This window comes from Somniosus microcephalus, chromosome 10 (genome assembly GCF_052327205.1).
Source record: "Somniosus microcephalus isolate GS21.2 chromosome 10, FLI_Smic_1.0, whole genome shotgun sequence".
Taxonomy (NCBI): Eukaryota; Metazoa; Chordata; class Chondrichthyes; order Squaliformes; family Somniosidae; genus Somniosus; species Somniosus microcephalus.
The window spans coordinates 135,894,874-135,907,154 of record NC_140996.1 but is presented as its reverse complement, the minus strand read 5'-3'; the positions used below and the strand labels follow the sequence as shown (position 1 = coordinate 135,907,154).

Below are 12,281 nucleotides of genomic sequence, written 5' to 3'. Positions count from 1 at the left end.
TTGCGCCCCGATCTCCTTCGCCTGGAGATCATGACATCATTGCCGTGCGCAGCGTCCCGATAGCGCCCCGGACCCAAAATTGGCTTCCACCCCCTACAGCAGCGCCGGGCGAAAACACTGACAGCTGCAGGAGGCGTGCATCGGGCAGCCAGCCACTTCGCGGGCGATGATTAAAGGCAAGGTGGCCGAGGTAAGTAAAAAAACAACTTACCTTTCTTGTTCCAGTTTTTTTGCGGGTTCCTGCCCACAATCAAACAGCCTGGCGCTCTGCTTGAGTGCCAGGCTGATCGCGCAGGATCGCGGCTGCCTTGGTGGCCCAGGTAGGTACTTTTTATATTGCAGAGCCTGCAGCGATGGCCCTTCCCTTTAAGGGAGGGAAGGAGCATTTGAACGCGGCAGCACTGCACGGCCCAGTGTGCAGCACTGCTGAAGTCTCCGCCCCACCTGCTGCCGATTTTGCTTCAAGAAGGAAGTGGAGCGCTTGACTTAGCGCTGCACTTCCTTCCTGGGGCGCAAAACCGAATTTTTTTAAAGTTTAGAAACATTAGCGCCTGGCACTAATTTTCTCAACTTTTAAAAGTTAGTGCCCCAAACGGGGCTATAATGAATTTCTCCCCTATAATCAATTCATTGAATTGCAAAAATAATCAGCTAGCATAGCACAAACTGAATGTTAAACCATGTTCCAAACTGTGCAGAGGATAGACGTGTGTAACGGTGACCATTTTAACTCACCCGTTCCAATGTGATTTCTTCAAATTCATATTCTATTTCCGTTCCATTGACCTAAATGTCAAGAACAAAAAAATCCTATGTCAGAAATCGATTTAAAATGAAAACAGACACATGTCGCACAAGAACTGGTTTGCATTTAAATCACCTACAGCTTTGAGGAATTGAGGTCAAACAACATCTGATACACTTTTACATTCTCAAATGCACACTCTTCCCACGTACTGCCTTACATAGACAAACACATACATACCTTTGTAGTGTTTTTGTAGCAGCGATTCATACCTCAACTGAAATACTATATATAGTTGATAGGCTTTTCACTAAACACTGTAAAGAATTTCACACAGGAAGCGCTATGCCTTCATCTCTGGTGATGATCCAGAATATGGTGGAAATACGAGCTAAAGTGAGCCTTCTGATTTGTTGTTAACACATTGACATTGAAAGCAAAGTTGTACTATTGTCACAGTGCCAGTGTATACTTTGTCAATATGCCTGAGGAACTTGATGCCACTGGGCAGTGTGCTTTAATTTTGGCTTGTATTTCATAGGACCGGAATTACATCTCAGGACTATCAGAATTTTCTAGCATCAGCAGCAATGGCAATAACAACAACGTGCATTTATATAGCATGGAAAAATGGACATTGAGTCAAAAGTGCAAGTATTAAGATGGGTGGCCAAAAGCTTGGTCAAAGAGGTAGCCTTTAAGGAAAGTCTTAGAGAGGTAGAAAGGCAAAGACGGTTGAGAGGGAAGTCCACAACGTGGAGCCAAGATGGATGAAGGCACAGCCACCAATGGTAGAGTGAAGGGAGAGAAAGGGTACTCAGGAAGCTGGAATCAGAGCACTAAACCTGTAAACTATGTATTTGGAGAAAAAAACTAGTCAAAAAATAGTCGACTTGGGCTTCTATACAGGGTTAATAATTCTTTTGTTTTGTACAACCAAATATCTGTGGCTGTTGTGCTCTACTAATAACATTTTTACAATTTTTTCAATTAAGGACAATCTACTTAGACATTCTTTACTTTTTTTTAAGCGGTGCCATTTGTTTTCTACATGAATAAAAAATGCAACGTGAGTTTATTATGAGTACATCACTGCGGAAGCTAGAACACCAATTGAAAAGTTTCATACAAGTTGCTGTTTCTGTGGAATAATATTAACAGATTTTTAGAATCAATATAAATAAGCAGTCATGACATGGTAATAATATAAGAACATAAGAAACAGGAGCAGGAGTAGGCCACTTGGCCCTTCGAGCCTACGCCGCCATTCAATAAGATCATGGCTGATCTGATTACTCCACATTCCCGCACACCCCCGATAACTTTTTACCACTGCTTACCAAGAATCTATCTACCTCTGCCTTAAAAATATTCAAAGACTCCGCTTCCACCGCCCTCTGAGGAAGAGAATTCCGAAGACTCACGACCCTCTGTGAGAAAACATTTCTCCTCATCTCTGTTTTAAATGGGCAACCCCTTATTTTTAAACAGTGACCCCTAGTTCTAGATTCTCCCACAAGAGGAAACACCTTCTCCACATCCACCCTGTCCAGACCCCTCAGGATCTTATATGTTTCAATCAAGTCACCTCTTAATCTTCTAAACTCCAGTGGATACAAGCCTAGCCTGTCCAACCTTTCCACATAAGACAACCCGCTCGTTCCAGGTATTAGTCTAGTAAACCTTCTCCGAACTGCTTCCAACGCATTTACATCCTTCCTTAAATAAGGAGACCAATACTGTACACAGTACTCCAGATGTGATCTCACCAATGCCCTGTACAACTGAAGCATAACCTCCCTACTTTAGTATTCAATTCCCCTCGCAATAAACAATAACATTCTATTAGCTTTCCTAATTACTTGCAGTACCTGCATAGTAAACTTTTGTGATTCATGCACTAGGACACCCAGATCCCTCTGCATCTCAGAGCTCTGCAATCTCTCACCATTTAGATAACCTGCTTCTTTTTTATTCTTCCTGCCAAAATGGACAACTTCACATTTTCCCACATTATACTCCATTTGCCAGATCTTTGCCCACTCAACTTATCTATATTCCTTTGTAGCCTCCTTATGTCCTCTTCACAATTAACTTTCCTACCTATCTTTGTGTCATCAGGAAATTTAGCAACCATACCTTTGGTCCCTTCATCCAAGTCATTTATATAAATTGTAAAAGGTTGAGGCCCTAGCACTGATCTCTGTGCCAATCAGAAAATGACCCATTTATGCCTACTCTCTGTTTCCTGTTGGCTAGCCAATCTTCAATCCATGCCAATATGTTACCCCCTACACCATGAGCTTTTATTTTCCGCAATAAACTTTGATGTGGCACCTTATCAAATGCCTTCTGGAAATCTAAGTACAGTACATCCACCGGTTCCCCTTTATCCACAGCACATGTTACTTCCTCAAAGAACTCCAATAAATTGGTTAAACATGATTTCCCTTGCACAAAACCATGTTGACTCTGCCTGATTACTTTGAACTTTTCTAAATGCCCTGCTATAACGTCTTTAATAATGGCCCTGAAATTAGGATCGGGGGCTTGCCGCGTGTGCAAGCCCCCGATCTGCACTCACCCTGCACGCCGACATCTGAAGCCCGGGCCTGCTTGCATTTCCTGTCACAGGCCCGGTTCAGCTGTCGGCGCGCTGTGCTAACCTGATCCAGCGGCGTAGTTAGTGCGATGTGCCGGCTGGGATCAGGTGAGCACTGTGCAGCCAATCAGGGGAGGGGAAACTCATTCATGAGTTTGACAGTAAGAGCTGTCAAACTCATGAAAAGTATGGGCTGCCAAAACACTACTTTAACTTTAAATAAAATTTTTAAAAACATCCCACTGATTATAATAACTATAAATAAGTTTTAAAAAATGTTTTAAACAATTAATCAATTTTTTGAAAAAAATACATTAAAAAAAAATAGGGTCTAAAACTAAACTTACCATCCTGTAAATTCTTTAAGAATAACAAACCTGTGGAAAAAAAATTTCTACATTGTACTAAAAGCCCACTTACCTGAAAAACTAAATACTTACGTCTTGTTTTTCCACGCGTAAAGACCGGAGGCCTTTACATGCGCGCAACTTTGAAAAAAAAAAGGAATTTTACTGCGCACGCGCTGCCTGTGCAGTCGCGCGCGTTCTGCCTCTGAACCCCTTCGTTCAGAGGACAGGAAATGCCGGTTTTCCCCGCATACGCTGTGCATGCTGAAAACCAGCATTTCCTCCGGCCAGACGCGTGAGTACCCCGACCGTACTCACGCGTTGGGACAGGAATTACTGGCCCATTAGCTTCTAACATCTTCCCTATGACAGATGTTGAGTTAACTGGCCTGTAGTTTCCTGCTTTCTGTCTCCCTCCCTTTTTGAATAAAGGAGTTACATTTGCTATTTTCCAATCTAATGGAACCTTCCCCGAATCTAGGGAATTTTGGAAAGTTAAAACCAACGCATTAACTATCTCACTAGCCACTTCTGTTAAGACCTTAGGATGAAGTCCATCAGGACCTGGGAACTTGTCAGCCCGCAGCTCCAACAATTTGCTCAGTACCACTTCCCTGGTGATTATAATTTTCTTGAGTTCCTCCCTCCCTTCCATTTCCTGATTTACAGCTATTTCTGGGATGTTACTTGTATCCTCTATAGTGAAGACCGATGCAAAATACCTGTTCAATTCAACTGCCATCTCCTTATTTTCCATTATTAATTCCCCAGACTTACTTTTTATAGGACCAACGCTCACTTTGTTAACGCTTTTCTTTTTAAAATATCTATAGAAACTCTTACTATCTGTTTTTATATTTCTAGCTAGCTTTCTCTTGTACTCTAATTTTTCTCTCCTTATTAATCTTTTAGTCATTCTTTGCTGTTTTTTATATTCTGTCCAATCTTCTGACCTGCCACCCATCTATGCACAATTATATGCTTTTTCTTTAAGTTTAATACTATCTTTAACTTTTTTAGTTAACCACGGATGGTGGGTCCTCCCCTTGGAATTTTTCTTTCTTGTTGGAATGTATATATTCTGTGTATTTTGAAATATCCCCTTAAATGTCTGCCACTGCAACTCTATTGACCTATCCGTTAACCTAATTTGCCAGTTCACTTTAGCTAGCTCTGCTTTCATGCCCTCATAATTGCCCTTATTTAAGTTTAAAATACTAGTCTTGGACCCACTCTTATCTCTCTCAAACTGAATGTAAAATTCAATCATATTGGCCCAGAAATTTGGGTCGGGGGTTCCCGCGGGTGCAAGCCCCCGACCTGCGCCCGCCGTTGAGCTGCGGGCCCCCGTGGAATTGCGATCCTGGGCCTCCTCCAACTGCCGGCGCGCAGTGCTTGCGTATCCCAGGGGCGCAGTTAGTTCGATGCGTCCCCTGGGATCACGCGGGCCATGGAGAGCCAATGGTAGCAGGGAATGCTTCATTCATAAGTTTGACCTGTCAAACCTATAAATACTATAAGCCCCAAAACATCACTAAATCTTCAAATAATTTTTTTTTTAAATCACATTTTTAAAATAAACTATAAATTACATGAAATAACTATTTTAAAAAATAATTTAAACTTTTGAAAAAACTTTTTTAAATTTTCTAACGGGGCTTTCTTTAAAGTATTTAAAAATAATAAACCTGTGGAAAAAATGTTTTAATTTTAATTAATTCACCACTTACCTTGTAAAAAGCAGGCCTTGCGACTGCTTTTACATGTCTAACTTCTGGAGACTTACCTTCCCGGGATAACCTGCAAAAAAAACGTAAGTTCGATGCGCATGCGCTGCCTCTCCTGCGCACGCGTTCCACCTCTTAACCCCTTCTTTCAGGGGAACGGAAGTGCCTGTTTCCCGCGCATGCGCAGTGGCACGAAACCGGCACTTCCATTGGGCTTACGGGTGAGTACCCAATGCGTACTCACCCGTGGAGACCCAAATTTCTGGGCCATTATGATTGCTGCCACCTAGGGGCGCCTTCACTATGAGGTCATTAATTAATCCTATCTCGTTGCACAATACCAGGTCTGGTATGGCCTGCTCTCTGGTTGGCTCCAGAACGTGCTGTTGTAAGAAACTATCCCGAAAACATTCCATGAACTCCTCATTTATGCTACCTTTGCCTATCTGATTTTTCCAGTCTATATGCAGATTAAAATCCCCCATGATTATTGCTGTACCCTTCTGACAAGCTCCCATGATTTCTTCCTTTATACTCCATCCTACCATGTGGTTACTGTTAGGGGGCCTGTACACCACTCCCACAAGTGACTTCTTGCCTTTATTATTTCTCATTTCTATCCAAACCACTTCTACATCCTGGTTTCCTGAACTTAGGTCATCCCTCTCTATTGTGCTAATACCATCATTAATTAACAGAGCCACCCCTCCACCTTTTCCCACCTTCCTGTCCTTCCTAAATGTCATATACCCTTCAATTTTTAGGTCCCAATCTATGTCATCCTGTAGCCATGTTTCTGTAATGGCTATCAGATCATATTTATTTATTTCTATTTGCGCTATCAGTTTATCTGTTTTGTTTCGAATGCTATGTGCATTCAGATGCAGAGCCTTTAGTTTTGTCCTTTGATTATTTTTGTAACCTCTAGCCTTATCTGTTGATTTACTCTTAGATTTGTACTCTCTATCCCTTCCTGTCACTGTCTGTTTATCATTTCCCATATTAATACCTTTCTCTATTGCCTTGTCTCTAATCTTTGAATTACCACATCTTCCCAAATTTGATCCCATGCCCCCAATATTTAGTTTAAAGCCCTCTCTACTGCCCTAGCTATATGACTCGCCAGAACACTAGTCCCAGCACGGTTCAGGTGAAGACCGTCCCAACGATACAGATTCCACTTTCCCCAGTACTGGTGCCAGTGCCCCAGGTATTGAAACCCATTTCTCCCACACCAGTCTTTGAGCCACGCATTCATCTCTCTAATTTTATTTACCCTATATGCCAATTTGCTCGTGGCTCACCCTTGAGGTTCTACTTTTTAATTTAGACCCCTCGAGCCTGCTCTGCCATTCAATAAGATCATGGCTGATCTTCTTCCTCAACTCCACCATCCTGCACTATCCCCATATCCCTTGGTTCCCTTAGTATCCAAAAATCTATCGATCTCTGTCTTGAATATACTCAAGACCTGAGCCTCCACAGCCCTATGAGGTAGAGAATTCCAAAGATTCACAACCCTTTGAGTGCAGAAATTTCTCCTCATCTCAGTCCTAAATGGTCAATCCCTTATTCTGAGACTGTGACCCCTAGTTCTAGACTTCTCAGCCAGGGGAAATATCCTCCCAGCATTTACCCTGTCAAGCCCCTTAAGAATTTTATATGTTTTAATGAGATCACTTTTCATTCTTCTAAACTCAAGGAAATAGATACCTAGTCTACTCAATCTCTCCTCATAGGACAATCCCCCTCCATCCCAGGAATCAGTCTGGTGAACCATCAATGTACTCCCTCTAAGGCAAGTATATCCTGCCTTAGGTAAGCAGACCAAAACTGTACACGGTACTCCAGGTGTGGTCTCACCAAGGCCCTATATAATTGCAGTAAGACTTCTTTACTATTATACTCCAATCCTTTTGTAATAAAGGCTAACATACCATTTCCTATATTTGGAAACTACGGAATAAGATTACAGAATATCAGGTTGTTTTTCACTCTTTTTGTTTTAGAACAGTTTGGGCTAGATTTTCAGTATAGACAGTTTTGGGGCGCTAACCTTAGCGCCCGCCCGAAGTTAGCGCCCGCCCCAAAGTAGCGCCCCGTTGCCGGAAATTCAGTGGCTTCGCCCTAAGAGGTTGGTGGAGCGCTAAAAGAGGCGTTCCACTACTATCTTTAGGCGCTAAGCCGGCGGTGCAGAGCGCAACAGCCGAGCTCGGGCGCAGCGCACGGCAGACACTCTGGTGCCAGTGAGCTCTTAAAGGGGAAGGAGGGAGGAGGAGGAGGAGGAGGAGGAGGAGGAGGAGGAGGAGGTGGTGGCCGGAAACATAAATACACCGTTCACAACAACACACTGGATCCTTCCACACAACACATGCAGACTGCCTTTTATAGTGCAGGAGGAGTGCCCTTTAATTTGCGCTCCCCAGGGTGTGTTGCGTTCCATTTTACAAACGCTCTGGACGCCAGCCGCACAATGGGGCGGTCCGACTGAAGTTTGGATTCGGGGCGGCCAAAGGGCGTTGCACGAGGATGTGACGTCATTTTCTGCGCGCGCATCCGGGCGGCCGCTAAACTTTGCGCCGGCGCTAACGGGCAACTTAATTTGGGGCGGGGCGCAAACTGCGCTGCGCCCGGGCGCTACACGCATAGCGCCCGAAAATCACTTCTCTTAAGGCGCTAACTGCTGGCGCAAGCAACTGAAAATCTAGCCCTTTATATATTATTTGAGTCTGGCTGTTGGACTCTCAGGGGGAAAAATTTGGTTGTTTGCGCCACCCGTTAGCGCCTAAAGAGGCCGACAAGTGGGGCGCTAACCAACTAGCGCCCGGGAGCAGCGAACCCTGCGCCTCTCCCCATATTGAATGGACATTTAGCGCTGAACCGTAGCGCCCGCTCACCAGCGCACGCAGATCATGACGCCATTTCAGTGTGCAACGCCTTTGGGGCACCCCGGACCGGAAATTCAGTGGCGCCCCCCCTCCGTTCCGCCTGACGCTAATAAGGACAGCTTACCTGGAACGTTTCCCAGTCGCTGTCAGGCTGGGGGGGGCGTTCTTTAAAGGGGACTGTTGTGGTATAAAAGCAGCAGCCATTTTTGGACCACAACTTCTTAGAGAGATACAGAGAGTTGCTCAGCTGCACACAGAGAGCCCTTTCCACACTGAGCCAGCGCTGGCAGAAGAACTTCAGCCTTCTGACCATCACCTTGCTGCTGGTGAGCATCTCAAACGGGATAACTTTCTGTGCGCACTTAATATGGGGGCTGCATTGGATGGGAACGTCCTGCTGCTGAATCATCTTGACAGGGCACAGAGACGCAGGGATAGAGGGGCAGGCATGACCAGACGGAGGAGGGCCAACAGACGTCGCCACACGAGACCTTACGCTGCCAGGGTTTTCCGACAGCAATTTTCATATATGAACATGTCGGAGGAGCAGTGTTTCCGAAGGCTGCGCTTTAGTAGGGAGGTGGTGACTGAGCTGTGCCACCTGCTTCAGCCAGATCTGCAGCCTCAGCTAAGGTGCAGGACATCTCTGTCGGTGGCTTTGAAGATCACTGTTGCCCTTAACTTCTATGCAAGCGGCTCCTTTCAGGACGCAACTGGGGACATAGCCAACATCTCGCAGTTCGCGGTGCATTGCTGCATCCGTCAAGTGACTGATGCCCTCTTTAGAAGGAGGCGGCATTACATCTCCTTCCCAATGACCCCGGACAAGCAGCGGGAGTGCGCAGAGGGCTTCGCAAGAATAGCGGACTTCCCCATGGTGCAGGGCGCCATTGACTGCACGCATGTGGCTTTGCGGGCGCCTGTAGAGAATGCGGAGGAGTTCTGCAACCGCAAGGGGTTCCATTCCTTGAATGTACAGCTGGTCTGTGACCACCAACAGCTGATCCTCACTGTGAATGCCCAGTTTCCAGGCAGCAGCCACGACGCCTTCATCCTGCGCCAGACTTCTGTGGCAGACCTTTGAGGCCCCGGCTCACCCAGGAGGCTGGCTTCTCGGGGACAAGGGCTATCCTCTGTGCCCGTGGCTGATGACCCCGCTCCGTTCGCCCAGCACCCCTGCTGAAGAACGCTACAATGCGAGTCATCAAGCGGCCAGGAACATTATTGAGCACACAATTGGCATGCTGAAGCAACGGTTCCGCTGTCTGGACCATTCCGGATGAGCCCTTCAGTACTCACCTGAGCGAGTCTCCCACTTCATGGTTGTGTGTTGCATGCTGCATAACCTCGCAATCCTGAGGACCCAGCCAATGCCACCAGACATTGAAGCACCAGCAGAGGAGGAGGAGGAGGAGGACCAAGACGGGAGGGAGGCACAAACTGGAAGGGCCGTCCGTCAGAGGCTTATCAGAAGTTGCTTCTAGGCCCCTCTCAGGGAATGCTTGCTGCCATTCCAAGAACAGGAATGGAACCGTTCTGATGCCTCAAAGCCTATGAAGGGCAAAATGTATGTAAAGAGCAGACATGGCCATTGTAAATAAAGAAAGTTGTTTATTTTACAAAGTGTGCTTCCTTCCCGCATGACAAAGCAATGGCAACAAAAAGCAAAACAAACAGACTGCCACATAAGTGACTCGCACACCCGGGAGACTGTCCAAAACATAACTAACATTCAGACCAGCATCCTCAGCCTTGAATTCTACAAATAACAGGTATCAGCAGCACCTTTTACTTTTTCCCCCTCGATGGTGATCTGCTTCGCTTGTGAGATTGGCCCCTTCCCTCCCTGCAGCTCCTCTGTAATGGGACCCCAGTGGCTGCAGCAAGGCTGGGGGAGGCCTGCTGACTGTCCGAAAGCGCAGATGCCCCTGAGGGATGGCCTGGACGAGCTCCGGGCCTGGAGGGCCCAGCTGCTGACTGCTCCAACTCTGCATGGGTGGAAGCAGTCTGTCCTACAGGTGGTGGCAGCTGCAGTGGAGACGTGCCAGTGGTGGCATCAGGAATGCTGTCATCCTGAGAGCGGACAGCAGCTCCCTGGTCGGCCGACACACTGGCATTCTGACGGGGCAGCACCGCAGCATGCGCAGCAATCGGCTGGTCCACAGATTTCTGGCCTGCTGTGGTGCTGCAAGGGCCCCGGGTAATTCTGCTCGATCCAGCGAGGGTGGCAGCAGTCAGTGCTCGCGTGGCCTCAATCTGCATCTGCATGAGACCAGCGAGTGACTGCGTGGCAGCACTCAGCACTTGCGTGGCAGGTGCCAGTGCTTCGGTGAAGCCCTGGACAGTCCTTTCCAGTGCTGTCTCGAAGTCCTGTGCACTCTTTGCCAGTGCTGTCCCGAAGTCCTGCGCACTCCTTGCCTGTGCTGCGCCGAAGTCTTGGACACTCCTTGCCAGTGTCTCGATGGATTCAGGCATCCTTGCCACTGCAGCCATGAGCTCAGTGTGCTTCAGCCCAGCCTGGGCACTCATTTCTGCGAGGGCACGCACCTCTTCTGCGCTCTGTGCAGCAGCACTTGCGGCCCGACTCACCCTCCGGGGAGATGGCCCCCGAGCTTCCCTACCCCCCTTGCGTTGCTGCAGGCCGCTGGTTCCTGGAGCTGGATCCTCCTCAGAGCATTCCCCCCCGCTCCCCTCCAGGGAAGTAGTCTCCCCAGTCTGCAGATGGGCTGGCTCGCCTGAGGGTGGTACGGATGGTCCGGCTTCCTCCTGCTCATCGCCTCCCGAGTCAGTCGCAGTGGCAGCTTGAGGGCCCGGCTCCCGAGCTGGTGATGTAGCATCTGAAAGCAGGGAGGTTGAAGAGTGGCTTTAGCGAAAGGACAGGGTGGCAGCAAGGGATGCATGAGTGCTGCAATGCTCTGACTTGGGTCCAGAGTGAAAAAGCATGCTGGTGGGGGGAACAAGTGGAAGGAGAGAGTTCAAAAAGGTGATGACCTTACCATCGCTGTGCACAATGGGGTCGGTAGCTCCAGAGGCGACGGGACCACTCATTTGGCTTGCAACGATCTGGTGGACTCACTCCTCCAGGTCTGTAAGGGTCTGCAGGTGAGGCGGGCCTCCTCCGGTATGAAGCTGCTGCCTGCGGTTCCTCGCCAGCTTGGCCTGCAAGAGAAAGGACGGGGTGTGATGAAACATGCTGCCCTGAGCTGACATCACATGCCTCCCATGGTAGAATAGCCCTTACATTATGCACTGAGCTGAATGTGCGTGTGTGTTTCCAGAAAGGGCCATGGGTGCTGGATGACAGCTGGCCATTGGGGCTTTGCGCACCCTCTGGCCATAAAGTGAGGTGCAAATGGAGGGATGAAGATAAATCTGAAAAAGGCACTCACCCTAACGACCCGAGTGAGGTCGTTGAACTTCTTCCTGCATTGCACAGGAGTCCTGGGCACCATGCTGCTGGAGGTGACTCTTTGGGAAACCTCCCTCCAAGCTCTGCGGTATTCGGTCTGATTAGGCCTCCTGCCATTCTCCGGGTACAGCACAGATCGTCGGCGCTCCACCACACCAACCAGAGCATCCAATGCCCCCTCGCTGAAGCACTGCGCTCTCTCCCTGACCCTCTCCATGTCCTTGAAGTTTTGGCCGCCACAGGTAGGGCACCGTCGATTTTGAGGCCTACAAGGCGCAGAGTGTGGCTGCAGATGAGAATCGATCCGCCCCTTTAAGAGCTGACTGGCGCCAGCGTGTCTAGGTCAAATCGATTATTGACAGCACCTGCGCTGCGCCCGCGGAGAAATTGCGTTGCGCCGCCGGGTTAACACCTTAAGACTGCCGTGCAGCACCTGATTTAGCGCCGCGATCACCTTCAGGGGCGCTGCAACCCAATATCGCTCGAGGTGGCGAGAACCTGCGCCTGGCGCTAAACGTTGCGCACCGCCAATACTAACGCCCCAAACGGGGCGATACCGAATT

The 12,281-nt window shown here is 48.0% G+C and overlaps 1 protein-coding gene across 10 annotated transcripts in view; it reads right to left on the bottom strand.

The window, feature by feature from the left end:
• Positions 1–12,281, bottom strand: part of dlg2 (discs, large homolog 2 (Drosophila)) — a 1,642,261-nt gene that overhangs the window by 783,534 nt on the left and 846,446 nt on the right. For all 10 annotated transcript variants that reach the window (XR_015079731.1, XM_085998865.1, XM_085998867.1 and 7 more), the window contains one exon: positions 736–786. Coding sequence is in view for 9 of the 10 variants with exons in the window: in XM_085998865.1 (XP_085854991.1) it covers positions 736–786 (51 nt within the window). In the remaining variant the exon portion in view is untranslated. The remainder of the gene's footprint in view (positions 1–735; positions 787–12,281) is intronic.